The sequence below is a fragment of the Protopterus annectens genome, chromosome 1.part1 (genome assembly GCF_019279795.1).
Source record: "Protopterus annectens isolate FY-2018-M chromosome 1.part1, PAN1.0, whole genome shotgun sequence".
Lineage (NCBI taxonomy): Eukaryota > Metazoa > Chordata > Ceratodontiformes > Protopteridae > Protopterus > Protopterus annectens.
Genome location: NC_056726.1, coordinates 1,630,254,366 through 1,630,280,177, shown reverse-complemented (window position 1 = coordinate 1,630,280,177; position 25,812 = coordinate 1,630,254,366). Strand labels below are relative to the sequence as shown.

The following is a 25,812-nucleotide window of genomic DNA, read 5'->3' as shown; positions in this document are numbered from 1 at the left end:
TGCTTCACGATTGGCCCCTTCGGCTCCTCCCCCCATGGTACCTGCATCGGTGTCTGTCCACCCTCCTGACCCCGAGCGTGGAGAACAGATGCTGCAGGTCGCCTCATTGGGCGTATCTTCCAAGGCCTCCCCTGATCATTCAGAGGAGCCCCCTCAGAAGAGAAAATGTAAGAGGAAACATGTTGACTCCCCACGTCTGATACCGACTTGGAGGATTCGGGAGTGTCCCCAAGGTCCCCCTCGGAGGATGTCTCCTTTTCAGACATCCTAGAGATCCTCTGGCAGAGGGGTAACTGGACTGCCCTTAACCCTTCTGAGGACGAGTCTGTGTACCTGGACGCGTTTGGTTCTCGCCCTTCCACCTCCTGGGTTCTCCACTTTTCAACCTGCTCATGGAATTGGTGGCTTGAAAGGCATGGACAGCCCCGGACACCAACTCCCCGCAGGCCCACTAAGTTCATTGCAGCCTTATCCGACAAACAATTTCTGACAAAAAGTGTCCCTGTTGATGCCATGATGGTGGCAGCAGCCACTTAGGAGTTGGCTGACCCTTAATAAAGAATCTAGGACAATGGACAGGTACGGGAAGCGGATGTTTTCTTAAGCGACCTTTTCCATGCGGTCGCTGAATTATCTGTGTCATTTCACCCGCCTTCAAAGGGATCTTCTTAAGGAACTGGGTGATACCCTTCAGGATCCACCAAATGCAGGTTCTCAGGAAAATATCAACTTCCAGCTGGTGACCCTTAACTCTATAGTCAACTCCTCCATGCGGCTCATTTCTTATGCTGCCGATGGGGCGAGTAGGGCCGTAGGTACAGGCGTGGATTTGAGAAGACATGCCTGGATGCGGTTATGCAACTTTGCTGACCCCTTTAAGGTGTCCTTCACTAATACCCCCTTTGATGGTTTGGCTCTGTTTGGACCACAGGTGAAGGATACCCTTACCAGGTGTGAGCAGGAAGGCAGGACTCTCTCTGCAGTGGGAGTCCGTGTTTCTACTCCCTCTAGACCATACCCTAAAGGTCAGAAGAGTGGAAAAATGTGGTTTTGGAAACCCCAGGGAGTCGTGCCTGACACACGTGGCGAGTTTCCCTCCAGGGGCAGAGGAGGGAAGAATATTAGATGCCGCCCGAGGGGCAAGGGGGGGGCCCGCAAAATCAGGGTAGTAGAGAATCTTTCTCTGACAAATCCTTTCAGCACCCCTGAGGGTCTGCCCCGACTGTCCACCTTCGGAGGCATTCGGGGAAGATTGTCACTGTACCCAGAAGCCTGGCAACTCCTCACACAAGACAAATTGGTACGGTCTATCATATCCGAGGGTTACAAAATCTCTTTTGTCCACACCCCTGTACAAACAAACGGGTCCCTTCCAGATGTTCCACCCTGTCTAAGGGATCAAGCAGTACGAGAAATTTCAAAACTGCTAGAAAAAAGGGCCATCCAGCCCGTCCCAGCAGAGCAGCAAAGATCCGGGATTTATTCCAAGTTCTTTTTGGTACCAAAAAAGACAGGGGACTGGAGACCCATTTTGGATCTCAGCAGGTTAAACAAATCTGTTCAAAGAACGATGTTCCGGATGGTCATGCTTCAGTCCATTCTACCCTTTTTGGTTCAGGACAGTTGGATGTGCTCTATAGACCTTCAGGATGCGTACTACCATATCAAAATGGACAGACGCTCCAGAAGGTTTCTCCGCTTCCGGCTGGGAGCCAGTCACTATTAATTCAGTGCCCTGCCCCTTGGTCTCACCACAGCCCCCAGGGTGTTCACCAAATGCATGGCAGTGGTTACGGCTCACCTGAGATGGCGAGGATTCCAGGTGTTTCCATATCTAGACGACTGGCTCCTGACTGCTTCCACCAGGCATCAGCTAATGCGAGCCAGGGATTATACCATCCAAACTTGCTCTGAGCTAGGTATCTCTATAAATTTTGAAAAGTCTGCATTGTCGCCTTGTCAATCTATAATCTTTATAGGCGCAAGATTAAATACAAAAGAGCTGTCTGCAAACTTACCTTAGAAAGAGTATCAGACATTCGTCGACATGTCCAGACCTTACTACAGGGCAAGGGAATTCAGGCCAGATTTGTACTGAAAACCTTGGGTCTCGTGGCAGCAGCAATCACATTAATTCCCCTGGCTCGTTTTCACATGCAGATTCTTCAATGGATGCTTTTTACCCAATGGTCTTTTCAACAGCTTCCGATGTCTCACAACCTAATAATCACCCAGTCATGCAAAGACCACCTGTCTTGGTGGATATGGTCTCCTCTCAAGTTCTTCAATGCAGACCGTTTGTTCTTCCTCCTCCTGTTGCCACGGTGACAACGGATGCCTCTCTGATCGGGTGGGGGGGCATTTTCAGGGCAGGACTGTCCAGTGCACTTGGCAACCTGTACCACCTGCACATAAACGTCTTGGAGATGAGAGCGGTACTTTTAGCGTTGCAAGCTCTTCAGGAGATTCTACCCACCAGGAGTATTGCAATTCAGACAGACAATACGTCTATAGTGTGGTACATCAACAAGCAGGGCGGAACCAGGTCCTATCCCTTATGTCGAGAAGCACTCAGACTCTGGCAGTGGGCGATCTCCTCTCAATGGTTTCTGATAGCAACGCACATCCCCAGGAAGTCCAACGTCATAGCGGACAGGCTAAGCAGAGCTATTCTCTTGCCTCACGAGTGGTCTCTCAATCAGTTAGTAGCGGACAAAATTTTCCGCAGATGGGGTCAACCTTGCTGCGACCTTTTCGCAACCCCTCTCAACAGCAAGTGCGACGATTTCTTCACTCTCTTCCCCCTCCCCGGCCACTCCCCCAGAGACGCTCTAGTTCACGATTGGCCCCGGGGTCTTCTGTATGCATTCCCACCCTTTCCCTTAATTCCCAAACTAATTCAGAGAGTGACCGCATTAGGATCCAGGATGATCCTCATTGCCCCTTATTGGCCTCGACAAATTTGGTTCCCATTCCTGCATAGTCACGTGCTGGAGCAGCCTTGGAATCTGGACCCAGTGCCAGTCCTCTTGGTCCATCAGTCGGGCGGGCTGCACTAATCCCTTCAGTCTCTCAACCTCACAGCTTGATTGCTCCACTTCCAACCTCAGCCAGGCTCCCACATATTTCTCAGCCAGTCCATGAAATCATCCTTTCTTCGCAAAAATCTGCTACCAGGAAGACTTGTGCTAGTAAGTGGAAACATTTCTCTTTCTGGACGGAGGCTAGAAATATAGACCCCTTTACAGCCCCTGTCCATCACGTTCTAGATTTTTTAGCAGAACTCTTTCGAGCAGGTTGCAAGTCTGCCACAATTAGGGTCCAATTGGCTGCTATCGCTAATTTCCACGCTGGCCTGTCAGAAACCAGCATCATGTCCCACAAACTTTGTAATTCCTTTCTTAAAGGGACTATTTTACTTAGGTCCCCGGTTAGAGATCCCCCGCCTCCGTGGGATTTAAACCTCATATTAACTTCCTTGATTCTCCCTCCCTTTGAACATGCGGCCTCCTGTTCCTTAAAATTACTCTCCTGGAAGACTCTCTTCTTAGTAGCCATCACCTCAGCTAGGAGAGTGTCGGAACTTCAAACCATCTGTATTCGTCCTCCTTATCTTGTTTTTCACAAGGATACAGTTTCACTCAGGACTAATCCTTCTTTTCTGCCCAAAATACCTTCTGAGACAAACCTGAATCAGGCTATTGATCTACCTGTCTTTTTTTCCTAACTATTCAAACAGAGCTGAACAAAGGTTACACCAAATGGACGTTCACAGGCAATTACGTTTTTATCTGGATAGGACTAAGCAAAGAAAATCGGACCAACTCTTCCTATCCTATGCTGAGGGCAAGCAGGGCCTGCCAGTTTCAATTGAGACTAAGAACTCCCTACAAAACAAAAAGCTCATTCCACCAGAGCGTTCGCTATGTCGGTAGCTTTTCAAGCAAGACTACCAATGGAATCTATTTGTGCTGCAGCCTCATGGGCTACTCCTCATACTTTCATTTCACATTATAAGTTGGATATGGCCTCCAGGAGTCGAGCTGATTTTGGTTCCACTGTGCTCAAGAGTCTGTTCCGATGAGCCACCCAGGGCTAAGGTGCTAGGGACACTGTCCCATCCAGCAAGAATGAAGGCGAGATAGACAACTTAACATTAAGAAGTTATGTACCTACCTTAACGTTCCATGTTAGTTGTCTTCTTCTCGCCTTCTTTCTTGCGTCCCACCCTCCATCCCCCTAGCCTGGACAGAGCGAGAAGAATTCCTTTTGAGGCCTTCTTCCTCTGGCTGAGTTTTATCTAGGTTACGTCCTCCTCTGTTTTTAGTACTGTAGGTAAACCTTGTAGTTTGGACAGGTGTCCTTAAAAATTTTTTTTCCATGGTGTTATATATATATATATATATACACACACACATATATATATATATATATATATATATATATATATATATATATATATATATACACACACACACACACACACACACACATATATATATATATATATATATATATATATATATATATATATATATATATATATACATACATACACACACACACACGAGAAGAAGACAAACTAACATGTCATAGCTGTGCAAAAATAATTACTTAAACAGCTCCCTTACTTACTCTATTCTATAACATAAACAACCTTCACTGCATCATTGCTAGTGCTCCTTCTTTGGGGTTCATTATCAATCATTACTGCCCACATTAGGATATTAATTCAACTGCAGTCACACATACGCCTATCAATCCTTACATTGTGGGTCGTGGGGCATTTAGATTTAGTTCATATGTCAACTAGTGATCTGAAGTAGGAACTTCATTTGTCAGCAACCTTTGGGATATGGATCCAATCTCGGATCCGAGCCGGCAACTTTTACCACAGCATAGATCCGAGCTCCTAACTCCTCCCTTTACCCATAATCCCCTGCCTACCCTGACTGACCCCAGATCTAGTTTGCCGCTCTTCAAGCAACAGCTAGATTCCAGAGCTCTTGGCGATTTTGTGAGAAAACAGTTTTTTTTTCTTTCTTATTCTTATTGAGTGATTGTGTGTGAGTGCTAGGTTTACCCTTAATGCTAAAGCTTCTTACTTTTAGCTTATTTAGCTTAAATTTTAATTTAAATTTTTTCACTGCCCCCGCTGGTCGTAGCGTGTGTGTGTCTTGAGTGTAGGGGCCTAGTGAGTGTGCTTTACTTTAGTTATGGAGGCCCCTAAAGCCATTTTTTTCTAAATGCACCGAGTGTGGTCACAAGCTTTCACCGGCTGATGGCCACACTCGGTGCGTTAGGTGTCTTGGGGTTGAACACCTCTCTTCGGGTTGCGCGATTTCCGCGGCGTTCAACCCCAGGGCACTTAAAGATCGGAGGTCGAAGCTGGTTCTGGCGGGCCTTTTACGCCCAGACTCTGCTTCGGCCTGCTGTACTTCGGTGACCGCTACCCCCTGGTAGCGGTCACTCCTTTCTCCGACCGGGACTCAACCTCCTGCTTCGGCTCCGGAGGATAGGGAGTCCAGGAAAGAGGAGCGGAGGGAGAAGCACCTTAAGCGGCGGGCCGAGGACTCATCGGCCCCGCCCGCCAAGAGGGCTTCTCCGTCCATGTCTTCTCGGTCTCCTCCGCCTCGGATCCGATCCCCTTATTTCTCCCCGGGACCTGAGGAGGAGGTGACTCGGTCCCTGTCGAGATCATCGAGGCGGCACTCCAGGTCGGCCTTGGTAGCCTCCTCGAGGTCCACCTTTAGCATGTCAGATGCGGACATGGACCGGATGATGAGATTCATCCAGGCCCAGATGCAGATGGGAGTGCTCTTGCCTCCCCCCCCCCCCGGGGGTGAGCACGACCCCTTTTTTCTCCCCTATTGCTCCTTCTCCGACCCGCATCCCGGGTTTGGGGCGCTCGGAGCCGAGCCACGTTGGATCCGGGGGTGGGTCGGAGCCAACCGTGCTGGGCACGTCGGCTCCGACTGCTCCCTCGAGTTTGTCGGATCCGATCTCTCGGAGCCATGAGCCGAGGTTCGGATCCGAGGGATTCGGTGCGCTTTCGGCTCTGTCTCGATCGGAGCACGCTGGTCCCTCGGATCCGACGTTCTCGGCGCCGGGTCCGTTCCCCGCTTCGGATCTGAGTGGGAGTCGGGTCTCGGATCCGTCAGAGAGTGGCTCCCCCTCGGCTTTCGCTGCGGTGGAGAGGGCACTGTCGAGTGCTTCCAGGTCTCCAGTCCTGGCTTCGGCTCCCTCCCGCACTCCTTCTCATCTGGTCCTGGCTCCCCTCATCCGGCCCTCGGGGCAGCCTACCTCAGCGCCTCTAGGAGTTCCAGTGGAACAAGATACAGCCCGTGAGGACTCCTCGAACAGCCCCCGCGAGGAGGTTCCTCACAAGGCGATGTGCAAGAGGAGGCACATAGACTCCCCTAGAGTCTCACCGAAGATACGGACTTAGATGAAGGGGAAGGCTCCCCTAGGTCACCCCCCGAGGATGTCTCCTTCGGAGACATCATGGAAATGCTCAAAATCAGGGGTGGGTGCTCTGCCCCCAAGGCTTCCTCTGATGAGTCCGTATTCCTTGAGGCGTTTGAGGCAGGACCATCTACCTCTTGGGTGTCCCCTCCATCCGATCCCTTGGATACCACTAGGGCTTGGAAGGAACTGGACACCGTAGAGCCAATCCCCAAGCACCCGGACAAAATTTTGAGCCTCCCTGCAGAGAGATCACACTAGAGCAGAGGTCCCCCTGTGGATGCCATGTTGGTGGCTTCAGCCACCAGGAAAGAGTTGGCTCAGGAGAGCCCCACGGTTCATCCTCTGAGCAAGGAGTCTCGCTCGATGGACCGTCTTGGGAAGCGGGCCTTCAGTTCAGCGACCTTCTCTAGGAGGGCCTTGAACTACATGGCACACGTTATTTGGATGCAGCGGGATCTAATTAAGGAATACGCTGCTTCCCCCCCAGGGTCCATGTCGGAGGGAGACAGGGATCTGTACTCCTCCCAAATGGCCACCCTCCGCTCTATTTCTAACACCTCTATGCGGCTTTTGTCTCATGCTATGGAGGGAGCCGCTAGAGCAGGCGGAGCCGGGCTTGTCATGAGGAGACAGGCCTGGCTCCGTCACTGTGACTTCTCGGAACCCTTTAAGGCGTCATTCGTGAATGCCCCTTTTGATGCTTCTGCACTGTTTGGCAAAACCGTTCGCGACACTCTTGTCCAGAGCGAGAAAGATGGGAAGACTTTGTCTGCCGTCGGAGTCTGCTTCTCTGCGCCCCAGAGGTCCTTTTCCAAGAACCAAAAGGGTCAGAAGAAGATGTGGTGCCGAAAATCGTATCAATCCCAGTCTGCTCAGGACAACCAGTCCTCTCGTGGCAGAGGAGGACAGGGAGGACACCGTCCCAGAAGCAGAGGGGGTCCCAGGAATTTTGGGTCCAGAGAACCTTTCTCTGAGAGGCCCACGCAGAACCCCTGAGGGGTTGCCCGGCTGCTCCACTCTGGAGGCAGTCGGGGGGCGTTTTTCAAGGCACCTAGCAATGTGGGAGTCCATAACGGATCACTGGGTGCTTCGTATTATATCCAGAGGTTACCAAATTCCCTTTATTGTAACCCCCAGAATCAGAGGCCTCCCCGACGTACCACCCAGTCAGAGGGAGGCAGCTGCTGCAGAAATTCAGCAGCCTCTGCAAAAAAGAGCCATCCAGCCCGTCCCCCCAGATCAAATCGGATCAGGGTTTTACTCCAGGTTCTTTCTGGTGCCAAAAAAGATGGGGAACTTGAGGTCCATCCTCGATTTCTCTCTCCTAAACCTGGCGGTACCCAAAGAAAAGTTCAGAATGGTCACATTGCAATCCGTCCTCCCCTTATTGCGGGAGGACGACTGGATGTGCTCCATAGACCTCAAGGATGCGTACTATCACATTCTAGTGGACAGGCGTTCCAGGAGGTTTCTCCGCTTCCGGCTGGGAGCCTGTCACTTTCAATTCAGGGCCCTCCCATTCGGCCTCACCTCAGCCCCCAGGGTGTTCACCAAAGTCCTGGCGATAAGAGGCACACCTGAGACTCCAGGAATTCAGGTCTTTCCGTACCTGGACGACTGGCTCATTACTGCCCCAACAAGGCATCTACTTTGCTCATGCAGGGATTATTTCCTCAGTCTGGCTCCACTATTAGGATTAACCATCAACATGACCAAATCCTCTCTGATCCCTACACAGGTGTTGGATTTTATAGGGGCGAGACTGGATTCCAGACAAATGCTTGAGTTCTTGACTCCAGATCGGCTTCGGAACCTGATGTTGCACGTCCAGGCCATCCTTCAACTGCAAACTCCTTCGGAGGAATTGGTCCTGAGGGCTTTAGGATCTATGGCAGCTGCAATCCCTCTGCTGCCATTGGCCCGGCTGAACATGAGGGTCCTGCAGTGGACCCTCCAGGTACAATGGTCCCTGTCTCGCAACCCCCTGTCTCATCCCATTCCCTTAAGCAAGGTTTGCAGAAGGTCGCTTGTGTGGTGGCTCCAGTCCCAAGGAAGCCCGTAGGATTTTTTGCAGGGGGGTGCAAACCCAGAGCCCTGCCCACACAGCCCCACCCCCACATCCACGAAGCCCCACCCCCACCCATGCAGCCCCACCCCCACGCAGCCATTACAGGATCCAATTACTTGGCTATTTCTCCCCAGTTGCAATAAACACTGTTCAAAATTCTCAGTGTGGATACTGTTTTATACTTCACTTCTACCATGATTGCATATATATAGATTTAATTAGGAATCAGTGATACTTTTTTTACATACCCCATGTTACCATGAACATTGCAACTAACTCAGGGGAACTTTCAGCTGGCAGCCCTTTTGAATTCTGATTAAAAAGGCTTGGCTGTTCAGTTCTCTATACTGGAATAATTTCTCATTCATTGCTAATAATCATTTTATTTACTTGGGTGCTAACAGAGTTTTCCTTTTTCCTTTTTCCCTACCATAAAGACAATGTATTTGTTTTATCTCAAAATACTTCCCCTTATTTATTTATAAGTGACTTTGAACCAACTACTGGAGACTAGTGTTCATTAGCTCATTATTTCTCATGTAGGACACTAAACTGAGTCCCATGAGCTTGTTCAGATTAAACAGATTTAAATAGATTAGTTTATAACACTAGTGTTCTTTGGCTTCCAAGATTAGCTCTCAGTAACACAAGTTGCTGTTTAAATAAAAGCTGGCATTCTGTGCTCTGAATGCAAGATGCATTATAGCTGTATTTAACAAACTGTGGGCAGTCACTAAATTATGTATATCTTTTAATTAATGCTTAATCAAGCATTTCTTCATAACCCCAACATTGACGGTTGCAAATCATCACTTCATCATTTTAAAGATAATTCCATAGGCCCTAATATATGCACATTATTAATTTATTTTTTCAAGATTAGTTTTACTGAGTGGGCAAGGGAAATGGTTGACCCTTATTTATATGAAACTGGGTCTGCATTATCAGTGATGTGAACAACTTCACTATATGCTTAACTAAAAGCTTCAGACCTTTTTTCTTGACACAGCCATTACAGTATCCTTCCTGTTACTGTGATAAACGAGTAGCCATGCATAAGAAGTGTACATATTTATACATAGGATTATAATATATACAGATTGCATTAATTATAATAATTTAATTATATCCCTTCTATAATACAGCACCACTTGTTAGACTGTTTTAAATTTATAGTTTTGAACATTTTTCCAGCAAGCAATGAAACGAAACATATGAACCAATAATGGCAAACTGCCCAGTTCAGAGCATTTCAACCATAATAGGCCACTCAAACTTCTGTCATTACAATCCGCCAATATCAGTCAATGTGCACAATCTCTTCAGAAGTAAAAGTCATCTGAATAATTCCACATTAAAGAGATCTGAAACTAATGAAGTTGTTGTTGCTAGAAAATAACTTTATACTTCAGTGTTTCATCTACAAATTCAATGCCTGCTGCCCTTGAAGAATAAATTGCCTACGTTACATTAAAAAAAATGGTAAGCTGGTATGTTGCAATAGGGAATGGGTTCTAAGCTGAAAAACAAGTTCATAGTTATTAGGTGTCTCATCCAAAGGAGGACAGTCAGTACTGCAGCACTCCATCCCCCTTAAAATACAAATCTACATGCTGTGGGAGTAGAACCTATAGCCCTCTGCATCAAGATGCAAGTATGCTACCTGCTGTGCTACTAATACTGCTTTAAAATTATATACCACAATATCGATACCATTTGCTAAACAAAACAGTTGCACATTTTAAGCAGACAACATGAGCAGCAGTAAACTTCTTTTCCCTTGAAGCTCACAATTCCTTGAAAATGCACTTGAAAATAAATTCCACCTGCTAACTCTTAACTAGGGCACTTCACTCTCTCTCACACACTTCAGCCTCTTAATGCAAGAAATCTGGACAAAGCCCAACATAAACAGGGGCAGATTATAAATATTGCTCTCATGAACTTAGAACATTGCTAGAACAACAAGATGTTAGTATGCATTTTTCTAAAAGATATGACATCTAAAACTCAAATGTCTGTCATTATTTAGCAACTTCAATCCTTTTTAGGAGGAATATGGGGACAAAATCTGGACATTTTGCAAAAACCTGGACAGCTGAGGGGTATGCTACCTCCTTCTTATACAGACACACATACACACTTGGCTATTTTGTCTTCTGCTACTGATTAAGGTTACAAGTACAACTTCAGAAGCTCCACCAGAGGTTTTCTGCAACTTAGCCCAGCAGCTTAAGCAGTGAACGGAGCAACTTAGCCCAGCAGCTTAAACAGTGAACGGAGCAAGCCCAGCAGCAGTTTCATAACAAAAATACACGGCAGTGCTTACAGTGCGACTCTGGCAGCAAGTTTCATAAATAAATGGCAGTCCTTGATGGTATACTTTTGATAACACCTGCATTAACAGTTCTCTGCAAATGTGAAGACCGTATTTTCTTTAATACGTTCCCATACATGTGTACATACTTGCTTCTTTATGCTTTAGTTTTCAAACTAGCTTGCTGCACAGTGGTAAGTCTAGGCACTAAACGAAAGGGTAAAAAGGTCACACACACAAATTATTCACTAAACACAGCAAGAGACAAGCTAGAGTTTTCACTACCTGATAAAATTCTTGTAATGCAGGCCCTTAAAATACAAGCAAATGACCCCATAAGGAACTGACATGTTTCAGCAACACAGCTTCCGAATGCCCATGACATTTTCCTTTTTCAAAGGCTTAAGAGGTACTTTAAGCCAATAAAGCTAAACTCTGCTAGCTGTGGATTTGTATGGTTTACACTTCTAATTGACCTCATTGGCACAGCATAATAGAAAGCTTGGCTACAGTTAAAAAATACATTTTAAACCAAGCTTGACCTCATAAACATCAAGAAGCCTACAAAATATCTCAATTAACATCCAAACCAATGTGTAGAAAGATCATACAAACAACAAGGCAGTAAAAAACTGCAAGAAAAACTCCACCAAACTGGAATTTCACACTCCTAAGTCTCACATCAGCTTCTCCTATCGCTAATCCTGGCATGTATTAGTTGCTACTGTCTTAGAAATGCTTCAGAAACAATTCAGTCTAGAGTATAAACTAGCATTTTTATTTTTACTTATTTGTAATTTTTGGGGGAGGAAGACTTTTTTAATGTATGTTGACCTTAATTTGCCCACTTAACCTTTTTTGTACCATTTCTCTACTAATTAATGGCATGGTGAAATTCAGCAGTTGGTCTAAATGTTGCAGTAGTAGTTTTAATTAATTCTTACTGTCAGCAGCTAAGCAAGACCGAACTGTAAACATGCTGATGCACCCCTTTTCTAATCCACAATGCTTTGTGGCCGCCACCCGCTAGACAAAACTTAATATGCTTATTAATATTTTGACCAAATGCATTTCTCTTAACTATAACATAAACCAAACCACTCTTGCTTTAGGTATTTAACACAACGAAAAAGGTGGATCTAAATTTATTTCCATTTAAAACCAGTACAGCCATGCTGGTAGGATTACAGGCATTGTATAGTCCAGGCAATGCACAAGCATTCATTCTCTGTGGTTATATAGGATTCTTCCCTGGGTTGAAGTATGTAGCTTAATAGGTTGTTTTTCTTCCTCTGACAAAATCTGACTAAGTACAGTTCCCACTTCATAACTGGAAGCATCTTCCCTGACAGTGAATTCTTGACTATAATCAGGGCTGGCTAGTACAGGGGTCCTCTCAAAACCTCATTAAACTTTAGAAATGCCTACTAAAACACTGGATATGAGGCCAACCTTTTTTCTGTTAGTTTATCAGGGGAGCAGTCTTATAGCTGTGAACAGTATCTCATTGTCTCTAGGAATGTCCTCAGTTGTTTCTTCCTAGTTGGGGTAAGCCATACTTCAGTAATTTCAACCTTGGAGGTTCTGGCCCAATCATTCTAACACCCACTCTGATACCAAGATAAGGTACCTCTGCCATACTTATCTGACAATCGCTATCCTTGGGAGTCAGCCCTGTCTCTTGCAGTATATCCAGCGCCTCACCAGCATGCTAAACATATTCTGTCCATGAGCAGCTATAGATGACAATGTTATCCATGTAAATAAAGGCATAATCTCATGCTCTTATTTGTATGAGCTGTAGTAGCCTTTAGGAGTTAGTTGGGAGATTCTTCATTACATAGGGCATTTTTCTGTAAACTTGTTTAATCCAAATCAGTGATGCATACTGAACTCTCCCTAATTTCAGGTGTCAAAGATACCTGCCAGTAGTCATTAGAGAAGTCAATAGAGGTTTGGTATATTTATCCCCACAACCTTCTGCCTCCTGTTTGGCAGCTCTGCTATATAGTTAACATCACACACTTTTTTAAAATGGTGAAATGACTCTCCTTGGCTGCCTGCACATTGATGTGTCTAACAAGAATAAATGCCATCAACTGCTGCACAATAGAATACTCTCTAGCTCTGGCTGTCCTGCCTTAAATGTGTCTTTGCTGCTCTTGTGTCAGTGGCAAGTAGTCTTGGGCTGCCACAATGAACTTCTGAAGCCCAATATTGAAGTTCTAGATATACTTCACAACAGATTATTTGTGGGAATTGCACTCGCCCACCAAATCATCATGAATTATATCCTGAGGGACCTCGCTCTGTAATCATGAGGGTGAGAAACCTGCAGACTGGTGGGCACCTTCCCTATAAAGAAAGAGAGTATGAGGCAGGTACTTGTTCCACTCCCCTGTGAACTGGTCTGCAAATGCTCTTAACATGGTCTTCAGTGTAGAGTTAAATCTTTCTAGGACACCATTTGTGTGTGGATGGTAGTATATAGATTTTAAATGCGTTACTCATGATGCTTCCACACACATGACAGCATGGCTGACATAACCTTGGCACTACTATCTAAAAGTATTTGTCTCCTTTCACCATAGCTATTAATGCATTGTCAGTGCAACATGATCCAAAATCTTGGTTAGGGAATGGCTGAATCTGGTTGATAATTACTTCAAAAGCAGATGACAGAAGCTGATGCTGCTTGCATAGAATGAAAAAAGCTTGACTATGGCCCAGGTGACTTAAGTTCAAGGTTTGTGCTTGACAGCATAGTCAGAGAGGATAGTCATGTCCATTTAATGGAAATAGGGGAGTGGGCACACTCAAGGGCACATACATGTGAGTTGACATCCCTGGTGGATACCAGGGGTGCAGTCATTCCAGTCATCCTGTAGCAAGGAGTGAGGAGCAGTTCAGCGCTGATGCCTCTTTTACACTTTATCCATTGGCTGTCACTAGTGGGAGTGCACAGGGGTAGGGCATAACAAAAAAAAATAGAGGAACATATTTTATGTGGCTGTGGGCACTGTTATGGCAAAGCAGTGAGCACACTTGAAATAAAACAGATCACTAGGTATAAGTAGAAATAAGCATCCTTCTGGATATGTGATGCAATGCAGTGCTCTTCTAACAATGAACCTGTAGCTGCTGTCCAGGATTATCCAGGTTTTGATCCTTCATGATCTCCATAAGATAGTCAGCAAAAGCACAGTTGTCTAAATCAAGTTATGATTCAAATGTTAAGCATGATATGAAGGGGAAGCAAGCAAAACATATGGAAAATTTGCTAAAAATTTGTGACAGAGTTATACAGTGGAATGCCATCATTCTGCAATAAAATATTAGTAGAGGTTTAGAAATTAGATCAGAAAGTATGTAGGACTGTCACAGAAGAGGCCAAGGTCTTGTCAAAAGCCCCATAATGCACTGGATCTCTTCCTCTCCACATATGTGCACGATGGGGGAAGAATGCTTGTCAAATGTGAACATTTAGTTCAGCTATGTGTGTTTAGAATCTGTGTAAGAGGCTGATAGATGACATTAATCACCACTGATGGGCTGCTAAAATGTCTGGGAACAAGACTCCTACATGTAAGAGAGGCTGTTACAGAGTAGCATGTGACTGGTCTGAATAGATGGTAGACATGTGATATTACATGATCCTGCCAAGACTGGACAAATGCTGGTTAATTTAGTATCTTGATAGCCAGCACTGTCCAGATATATGTTTCTTCACTTTAAGTAGAAAAGAAAAAAATTAAGTACTAAATGTTGCAGTATGATCTTTATGGATCCAGTCAGAAATAAGTTAAAATTGTGTAAAAAAGGTATCTTGAAGGCCAACGCCTGATGACAATATTGCATATTTCCCTTTACAGTCAGTGGTGGAGCATACTATGAAGTCACTATATAAAGTTGCACACCTATACCATGGTGATATCATAGTATGCTCTACCACTGTCTGTAAAGGAAATTGCTGGAAATAATCCACTGTGGTTCTCTTATCTAAGCATTGCCATCTCACAATCTTCAGTAATTGCTCTTGTGTTGCATTACTTTCTTCTCTTTAAAATATAGAAGAAAGCAAACGTAAACAGCTACCTGACTATACTCACATACAGACAGATAGTGCACAATCAACTTGGATTTAGGTCAGACCAGGGAATTAGCATAGCTCTTTTTGACATTATCAAATATATCTGCTGTCAACTCAGCTCTGGAAACTGTTGACACTATATTTCTGAATCTATCGAAAGTGTTTGATGCTGTATCCTACAACAATTTCTTATTGTCTTACAAAAGCTTTGGTCTCTCAGACAGTGCAAATAGATGGTTCACAGGTATGTAAATGACAGAACCCAAGTTGTAAAACAGAAAAGTACCACATCAGAATAATGTTCAATTATTGTCCGAGTCCCACAAGGTTCTGTACTTAATTAATAACCATTTAATATATCTATGAATATTACATCTGATAATATCGCCAATCATACCTCTCAATCTCTTAGAGTAAGAAATCTAGACAAAGCCATAAATGAAAGTGGGACAAAGGCACAAAAATAGGGACTTTTTTTAAACTTTGCTCTTCAAATTTATAAAGTAGATTGAATAACAAGTTTTGCATTAGCATGTATTTTCTGAAGGGTATGAAATCTGAAACTCAAATGCCTGTTATTATTTTCTAACTTCAATTTTTAATGATTTGTTACAAATTTGCCAGAAAAAAAAACACAATTTTTATGAAAAACATACCAAAAACATGAGTCAAAAATCTGAACATTCTGCGAAAATCTGTAAAGTTGAAAGGTATGTTAAAGTAATGCTATATAATGTGCAGATTATTCCACCATCACAGTTTCCAGTGAATTCCTAAAAATTGTCAATCACCTCTTACAAAATCCTTCTGCACATTTGAATTCCAGTTAAATAGCATACACCTTCTCTTAAATACATCTGTGTTTTTCTCTCCAAAATAACAGTCTGTACTAACATCTCCAACTACACCAAACCTGTTTCATGACTCTATCATTCCTAACAACACACGCTCAATAAATATTACCTGAATTAATGCCATACTCTTTGGGTACGTGAACTCAGATTACATGGTCAATCCTCAACGGTTTTATTAAAGTCAATACTTATAAATAAACGGCAATTCGCAAGAACAACCTCACACTAAGCAAATATGCAGGGCAAGCATCTGTAACATACAAAGCAGGATTCTTTTCCCACATTCATTTTCCATGCTTCCATCAATGGCCCGCGTTCTCCTGATTCCCTTCTGTTAAACTTTATGAATCCTAAAGCATAATTGCTCCATTTGCTTCTGGACATAAATGTCAACCCCACCACTGTATTTCACTTAAATACATTTACTGGCCTGAGCTCAGCTACTTCCTTACTTCTAAAAACTGATAAAGAGCAAACCTGCAAACTTTAACAATGAATAGATAAAGAGCAAAACTGCAAACTTTAGCAGTGAATAGATAAAGATCAAAACTGTAAACTTTAACAGATAAAGAGCAAAATTGCAAACTTTAACAGATAAAGAGTTATTCATTGTTACTTCTTTACTTCTACCCAACTCTTCATGGTCCAAAGAATATTTTGCAAGCCTTAGATGAACATTCTTAGCTAATACTATCACACGAATATCCCCTCCTTCATCACTCAGGCTACATGTCATCATGTCCACATAATAATAATCAATATGTCTGCTGAAGTACAGATTAATTAACAGAATGTTAAAATCTTTACTTACAAGAACATGGAATACAGAGCAGTAGCACCCATCCCTTTCCTGTGTCACATTAAAGTATTTTTTAAATTGTAACTCCAGTCCTCACCCTTAGGGAACCTTACTGTGCGCGACTCTCTGGCAGGCTGGCAGCAATAATGTGATTCCCTTCCCGCGCAGGCTTCTGTTTAAAATTCACGCGACGCACGCATGACTGTTGTGTCCTCCTGACTCCTAAAACCGGTCTTTGCAGCTGAACGCACAGAAGACGAAAACAGGTCGCAAACACCTGTTGCGTCTGCGCAACTGGATGGGATGCAAAGGGCGTTCTTAAAGAGGAACGCCCTTTAAAAAAAAAAACAAACAAACTTTTTTTTTAATTTAAACTAAAATCAGCCGGTTCCAGGGGGGTGCAAGTGCACCCCCCTTGCACCTGCCTGCGGGCGCCCTTGTCCAGTCCCCCAATCTCCACATGGAACGCGCCTTCTCACTACCACCGCCAGTCGACACAGTGACAACGGACGCTTCTTGCCTGGGGTGGGGTGGGGGGGCATTTTTCAGGCAGGACAGTCCAAGGCACGTGGAACGACATAGAGACCTCTTTGCATATCAATGTCCTAGAGATGAGGCGGTGCTTTTGACATTGCAGGCACTACACAGCTCTCTCCCGGTAGGGACGATTGCAGTACAGACAGTCAACATGTCAGTCGTCTGGTACATCAACAAAGAGGGGGGAACCAGGTCTTACCCCCTTTGCCGCAAGGCCATGAGAGTGTGGGAATGGGCGATTTCCACCAACCGCTTTCTCATAGCAACGCACATTCCGGGACGGTCCAACATCCTAGCGGACAGGCTCAGTCGTACTATCCTGACTCCTTACGAATGGTCTGTCAACCCTCGAGTTGCAGAGCAAGTATTAGCCTGATGGGGGTGACCTTGCTGCGATCTTTTTGCCTCTCCTTCAAATACCAAATGCAACTATTACTTCGCTCTGATCCCCCCTCCGGGGGAGTCCCCGAGAGACTCTCTAGTTCATGCTTGGCCTCCCGGTCTGCTTTATGCTTACCCTCCTCTTCCCCTGATGTTGAAATTATTGCAGAAAGCCAGTCGGTTGGGGAGCAAGATGATCCTCATTGCTCCATTCTGGCCTCGTCAGACGTGGTTCCCTTACGTATGGTCTCACCTAGTGTATCCACCATAGATTCTGGATTCTCTCCCGGATCTCATTTCTCACCCTCTTGATCTTCCGATTCCGAACCTGGCCAACCTCAAGCTGACAGCTTGGTTGCTCCAGTTCCACTCCTCATAAGGACTCCCGGGATCTCATCACCTGTCAAAGCCATTCTAGTAGCAGCTCACAAGCCTTCCACCAGGAGGGTTTATCGGAGCAAGTGGAAACGCTTCTCCATCTGGGCAGAACACCGTCGTTTAGACCCTTTTACGGCCCCGATAGCGTCAGTTCTAGATTTTCTAACCTCTCTCTCACCAGGGGGCTTGTTCTTCCACAGTCAAGGTACAACTTGCAGCAATCTCAAACTATCACGTGGGGCAAGAGTCTGGCCCTCTTATCACTTCCAAACTGTGTAAGACCTTCCTCAAGGGTACCTTCCTCCTTAGGCCTCCAGTCAGAGGTGGTACCTCCATGGGATTTATCCCTAGTCTTACAGGCCTTGACTGGTCCCCCTTTCGAACCGTCGGCCTTCCTACCTAAGGTATCTTCAGAAGCGAACATTAATCAATCTATCAATCTCCCAGTCTTTTTCCCCAACTTTCAAAACAAAGAGAGTACAAGCTGCATTCCTTGGACGTACACAGACAGCTACGTTTTTATATTCGTAGAACTGCTGATCATAGGCAATCCGATCAGTTGTTTATCTCCTTTGCCAAAAGCAATTTTGGTAAGCCAGTTTCTAAAGTTTCTCTCTCTCGATGGATCTCTAGTTGTATTCTCTTAGCATATCAGAGCTCGGGAAGGCCTGCACCTCAAGGAGTCCATGCTCATTCTACTAGGGCAGTTGCCACATCGGCGGCCTTTCAAGCTAGGGTTCCCTTGGATGACATTTGTTCCGCAGCCACTTGGGCTTCATCTCACACCTTTATCAGCCACTATAAAATAGATGTCATCTCCCGAGGTAGGGCGTCCTTTGGCTCTATGGTGCTCCGGAATATCCTTCCATGAAGGCCACCCAAGATTTAGGTAGCTGGGGACTCTGTCCAAAAGGTTGCTGACAAATGAAGTTCCTACTTCAGATTAAGAAGTTATGTACTCACCATAAAGTTCCATCTGAGTAGGTATCTTCATTTGTCTGCAACCCCCCCCCCCCCCTCCTTCCCCCTTACCAAAATGATCGTTCTTGAGGTTCATAGCATCTGTTCCCTTTGGGACACTTTTATCAGCTGTGCTATGGGGCATACTTGATCTGAGGTCAGTCAGGGTAGGCAGGGGATTATGGGTAAAGGGAGGAGCTAGGAGCTCGGATCTATGCTGTGGTAGAAGTTGCCGGTTCGGATCCGAGATCGGATCCGTATCCCAAAGGTTGCAGACAAATGAAGATACCTACTCATATGTAACGTTATGGTGAGTACATAACTTCTTATTTATAAATTGTTGACGCTATTAGCTACGAAATCACAATGTATTTGTTAAAACGTAGAAGAGAATAAATACAAAATCCCTACCCTCACATTAGATAAGGGCATCATTTTTGGCACTAAACTCTCAATTCTCAGGGGAATATATTGGTCAGTGAGCTGCCTTTTATAACCTGTACCACCATAAGTAGCATTTTATTTAATCAAGTAAAGTGTACGATGATATACATCTCTCTGTCTTCTCCAGTAGCTCCAGTAACACTGATAATTACTGGCCAACTCACTTGGAGATAACATATGCTCTCTAGGTCTTAAGATAAACTTAGAAATGACTACTATTATGGTCTGATTGCAGGGCAAAGCACACCAAGTATCAACCGCATTCTCTTTATTCAGTTTAAAAACTCTTATCTTATATATACAATTTTTATAGATGCCTTGTATTAGTGTATGATAAACTAGTCCTGGAGTTCCCACACCAGATGGAAATCATGCACTTTATTTTTCCATAAATACTATGGAATGTACTCTATGCTAAAATTATACACGCACATACACATACACACACACACATTTATATATACATACACGTGCGTGTTTAAATATACTGTTATGCAGTTTATCCCTTGCCCTCATTTTTAATACAAAGAAATAATACTTAAAAGGGAAAAATCAACTAAATTGCCGACATGGGTATGTCTATCCAACATTGCTAAGCGACAAAGGACATCCCGAAAGCTCAACAATAATTTGTCCCTTTGATAGAGCATTACATGACATGGCCATGTCATCTCCCAAAACTTCAATTAAAAAAAACAAACAAAAAAAAAAAAATGGGCAAGGCTGTACATTCCCACTCCGGCCATTCCAAAGAGCCGGCCAACTGTCTCTTTAGCTGAAATGATACCTCTGAGCTTGCAGATAACAAAATTACAATGCTCTTTCCTTTCCACCATACTGCAACCACACCATCCAAGCAAGACACCTCCCTGGCAGTCAGATTCCTTCCCTCAAACACCCGGGCAGGCCCCATTCCCTGGCAATCTCCACAAGTCTTCTCCAACAAGTTACCATTGCAAGGCATTACGATATGTCATCGCTACCATAACCAATCTCAAAAGTCAGACCAGTCTCCCAAGTATGAGGAATAAAAAACAGCAGATAACAGACCTCGTCCGCACTCCAAACAAATGAAAGTCTTGCCTTTCAAAATTTTCTGCTTACAGCAGACAAAACAATCCAAAAAGGGAACCACCACTCTAAATCGCACTCCGATCAACTAGGAAACGCGAGGGAAGAAAGGGAAAGTACACACATACACTAGAACGCATCTCTCTAATAGTGTTTATGTATGATATGTTAGAGAGATTTATGAGAACTGAACCTGGCATGACTAGCTACTTCACAGTACACTACCCTTTAAGAGTATCCTAGCAAGTTATGTGCTGTACATCCATGTACTGTATAACCCTGCAAACTACACACACCTTGCATTGCTGTTCATCAAGAAAACAAGATTGGATATAAAGTTTGTGTGTCATTAACGGTCAATCATAATTGACAAAGTAAAACATTTGAAAACATTAAGTTAATTGTCCGAAGTTTCGCTGCCTCTGACACTAAAACCTTTATTTAATAGATACTACTGACAGCCTTGATAAAGGATTAGTATTGTTAAATAGAAATATTTTTACAGTATGGATGAAATTTTAAGATGCTGAACACAAAGGGCATACTGAATAATAGTAACATTTTTTGTCTACTGAGTGTATCAGAAAAAGACTATTTATTTCCCTTTCTAGTTAGCTCGGAGCGCAGCCCAAAATGATCAGGTTCACAAGCACAGAGACAATCATTTCCTTCTCCATACAAATCACACCAAACAAATTAACAAGAATCACCAGGACACAACTGATGCAAGCATTAAATAGTACTAGTTTTCTTGACACAGAATAATTCTCATACTTTTTACCATGCTGGTTGTTCAGCATTCTAGAGTATGAATGTGTACTATATGTGTGGGAAAAAATGTTAGTTTCTTTTCTTGACAGAAAACGTGTTTAAATGTATGCGTACATTCTAAATAAGCAGTTGTTTAACTGTGAAATCTTAGACCGTTCGTATTTCCACAAAAATACATTTTTTTCAATGTAGAAAAGCAATTGAATTACTTATTTAAAAAGTTATTTAACTTATTAATTTAAGGAAGTCATGACTAGAAAGGCCCTGTATGTTTCTAAAATATATGATTCTAAGCTATTGACATAAGTACACACATTAACCAGTCGCAGTATGTGAAAGGAACATTTAAATACGTTTCCTTAGCTACAAGAGACACTGTTTATTTATGAATTCATATTAACATTGTTGATATGAAGTTAAATAACCAAATCACACTATGAATTCAAAAATTCAAAAACTTATTTCAATATTGTGTGTGTATTAACCCTTGTTAAAATATTGTGATGTAGAATAGAGAGAGAAAGAAACCTTGGAAAATTATGCTCATATAGATAAATTAAATACATACTTGTTAGTTCCTGAACATAGTTTATATCTTAGTTGAATCTTTGAGAGACATGAGAGTGTTTGTGGTTTTAAAATCAGTTTTTTGGTTTTTTCCTCACATCTGTCCATGCATTTTTTTTCAGGAAATCTTTTCAAGGATGAGGTAATTGACCAGTCCATTTCTTAAGGAATTGTTATGATGTTCTTAATATATGATGTCGCTTCTTCGAGGTTATTGAAAGTCCTTATGTCATTTGAGTGGAAAATTCTGATTTTTGGCAGGATAGACCAACTGTGATTTTATTTTCTTTTGTTTAAGAAGCTTCACCAATGGCCATGTTTTTTCCTTACTTCCAAAACCCTTGAAGAATAGTCATTATCAAACCTTATTTGGCTTTTTTTGTATGTTAAGGGGCTTTTCCTCCAGGCTGATTTTAATACAAGTTCTTTATCCAAATATGACAGAAATGTAATCACAGTTGATCTTGGGGAAGCTTTAGATGAAGAGGGCTGTGGTTTTCCTATAGCTCTGTGAGCTCTTTCTATGCCAAATGATAGTCCCTGTTTAAGTCTAGTACTTCTGGCAGCCAGGAATTTAGAAAAGTAATAATGCCCTCACCTTCAGATTTCTCTGGGAGACCCAAAGATTCTTATGTTGGTTCTTTGTTCTCTATTTTCTAAATCATCCATTTTAGTGATTAACCAGGTATTCTGATGTAGTAAGAATTCAGTTTGATTTTCATCTTCTTTTAGTCTGCCATCAATGTCATTCAGTGAAGTTTCCATGTTATGAATTTTATTTTGTTGTTGCTGTAGTATTTCTTTTAAAACATCAGTTTGGTTTTGGCAGTTTTCTTTAAGATATTCTAGGTTTTCTGTAAAACTATCCATTTTCAAGGACATTTCATGTAGCGTTGAAGACATCAGTTAGATCTCCTTTCTCTGTAGATTCTGAGTATGAGTTTTTTGAGCTGGCCATGTCTGTACAGTTGATGTACTCTCCAGTTTTGTTTGACAGGAAAATCTCAATAAAATTTCTTCAGATTTGATATAGATGAAGTATGAATGTTCCTTAATAGAGTTATACTGTTTCTAATTGAATAAATATTTTTTTTCCTGTATTCTAGTATAGATTTAAGGAGCTCTAAAAAGATGCTGCTAACAGTTAGCCATCTAGGCTCCGCCCCCTATTTAGGCTTTTATAATATATACATTTATATTGAATGTAGCAATATTTGATTACATCATTGACGGTTTCTATTTAAGTGCAATGTTGTTTGTGTTGCATATACTGATGACGGTCTTTGCTGAAACTAGTCTGTTTTGGTTTTGACCTTTTTATGTCGTAAATATCTTATGGGCGGCACAGTGGTGCTATCATTATTATATTAACATACATGTTACAATACAAACATTCTAGAACTTGTATTTATGACTATATTGACATTTGTTGTGAAAGAGTCCTGTACTTTATACAAACATGTTGAGGCACCCTGGATTATGTTTCCGGGTATTGATAAAATTTTAACATTGCCAAATAAATTATGGTGGATTAGTTTGTCAGACACGGAACATTATTGGGTAATAAAGTTGTTTTTTTTTTTTTCACCAGGACTGAATGAGTTATAGTAATCCTTACTTAGATATGTGTTTTAGTGTCTCTGGCCAATAAATAATGGATATAATTTAATCCTATTGAAAATAGTTTATATGATGTGTAGATTTATATTGAATGTAGCAATATTTGATTGCGTCATTATGTTTCTGTTTAAGTTTACATTTGTTGTCTGTTGGATATGCTCATGAAAGCATTTGTCAAAACTGATTTATCTTGCTTTTGACCCTTTTTATTTCTTAATGTAAAACAATAATGTGATGTATAACATGTATGTTAATATAGTTTGATTGCTTTTATGTGAATTTAAATTTGCCTAAGTTACAAGTGATAAAGGTGTTTGAAAAAATAAATATTCTGCTGATATTCCAGCATGCAAAATTTATTTGGAGAGGTGATAGATGGTGATTATTTGAAGTTTCTTGATTCTATGCACCTACAGTTGGAAGGCCATGTGTGAGCATGGTGTTGTTTCAGAACCACCACATGCACAAGGTGTCTGGCCTAGTAAATAAAGCACTGGCATTCTAAGCTTGGGATTGTATGGTCAAGTCCCATCTGGATTACCTTTAAGTCTGATATTTAACACAGAGGACTAAGACCATGAGCGGTTTCATGTTCTCTAGGGTTTGATTCTGTCACCCTTCATTTGTCTAGAGTGTTAATCTAAGCAAGCCAGTGTGGAGTTATTGGGAGAATGGTCTAGGCTCCTCAGTGGTCTTCTGAACCGCATGGACACAGTTACACCTGGATGAGTGGCTTTAGTGCAAAACTTTAATAATCATGGTGAGTTTTGCCACAATGTTTTGTGTTGTGTAATCAGGCAAATAGCTTTTGGGGGATTTTTTTCTCTCTTCTCCACTGTGGTCCAACCTTGAAGTGTTTTTATAGTGTGTTTGGCTCACCGGTTTCATTGTTTTTGGAAACTGGTGAGTTGAACGAGTATGCTTCCATTTGTAGTTAAACTGAATGCAAGTGTGAAAAGACCTCTCCATCTGTAATTCTTTTATATAACAAGACCACCATGTAATTTAATGCTTCTATCTATTCTAATTTTGTAGGGAAAAAGAAGAATATCAACTCTAATACAGTTATTGAAGACGCAGAAAATATACCAATATCAGCTGGTCCAAAAGTAGGGAAGGTCAGTATGCTTTTTTTTTTTTTTTGTTCCAAATATACACATTAACAGCCATTTAAATATGCTCAAGAAGTTTGCCTAAAATTGATCAGATACATGTTTGTGTGAAATGTAGTTTAGTTTTCATCAATGCATGGATTCTGTTACCATATTGGATTACTTGCATTTATATGAGTACGCCTCTAACCTGTTTCCCAGATCTGACGTCAGAGGCCTTCTCTACTGACCTAATTTTCGTTTTCCTTTTACTAGTATCCCTGGCTTAGTGTAGTTCTAAATTTTTTTGTCATATTCTCATAGTCCTGTGGTTTCTGCCAGTACTCACATCTGGCTTTGACACTGCACTATCCATTTAGACACTTGCAAAATGAATATCATCAAATATTACAGTGAATATTCACTGTGGAAAAGTTTGTGTCTGAAACATTGAAATATTTCAAGTTTTCCTGTTATTGCAAGATCATCAACTTGGCCCCACATTGACACTCTATAGGCTGCTTGAGAAAAGACCACAATATGAAGCACTGCTGTGATATAATTTCATCCCAGTCATTATAAGAAGGGAAAAGCTTGAAACCTGTTTCTGTTCTTTCAAGATGTGTCGTTTGTTAATGGGACATGCAGGAACTCTGTCATGATCCTAGGCTGGTGTCTGAAGTGAAGAAACAAGAACTTCTCCCTAATCATTTGCAGGCAAAGAGAAGGACATGAGTAGTGCACCACAGGAACCACCTTTGGGTGGAGGCGGGTAGTCTACTTCCCCTTACTGACATTAATGCCTGGCTCATTCTTCCACCTGTTCTGCTCATGTGAAATGAATCTTTGATTCCCCAAGTGCTTGCTTGATGGTTGTACTTGGTAGTGAGAAATCGTCTTTTCGGAGCCACCTTTTAAGTCATTCAGGACTCTTCAGCCAGAGCAGAGGAGCCTGTTCTTTTCTACTGTGTCCACTTGGACCCCAAGTTTGGCTTTCACTTTAGATGTTTAGCAATTTATTATCCAATGGAGGCATTATGCTCCCAGATGCTAGTAGGTACACTTGGGATGCTTTGGCTAATGTCAGAATTAGGCGTTTTAGTGGCATTTTATGCCTAACAATTCCCGCTTGATGGATCCTCCTTCAGGCAGCAGGCAAACCCCATTGCCAGCATTTGCTCTGTTTTATATATGCTGTGTTCCTCCCACTACTGTTGTGGTTATGCTATCCTCCATCTGGAAGTGGGGGAGGATCATCCTCCCACTCAGTGTTGTGAGATCGTGGCTTTGAAAACCAAGATATTCTTAACTCTGAGACCAACAAACTGAGACTTTCTGTTCTTATTTTTCCCACAAGCTAACCTGTCTTGTGAGGAAGCTCTTGATGGCCACTGTG

At 42.7% G+C, this 25,812-nt stretch overlaps 1 protein-coding gene across 1 annotated transcript in view; it reads left to right on the top strand.

Annotated features, from left to right (window-relative positions):
- The window catches only part of CDCA8 (cell division cycle associated 8), a gene marked incomplete in the record, with an annotated part of 717,361 nt that overhangs the window by 262,207 nt on the left and 429,342 nt on the right, over positions 1-25,812 (top strand). The window contains 1 exon segment of the mRNA XM_044083643.1: positions 24,361-24,443. Within this exon segment, the coding sequence (XP_043939578.1) occupies positions 24,361-24,443 (83 nt within the window).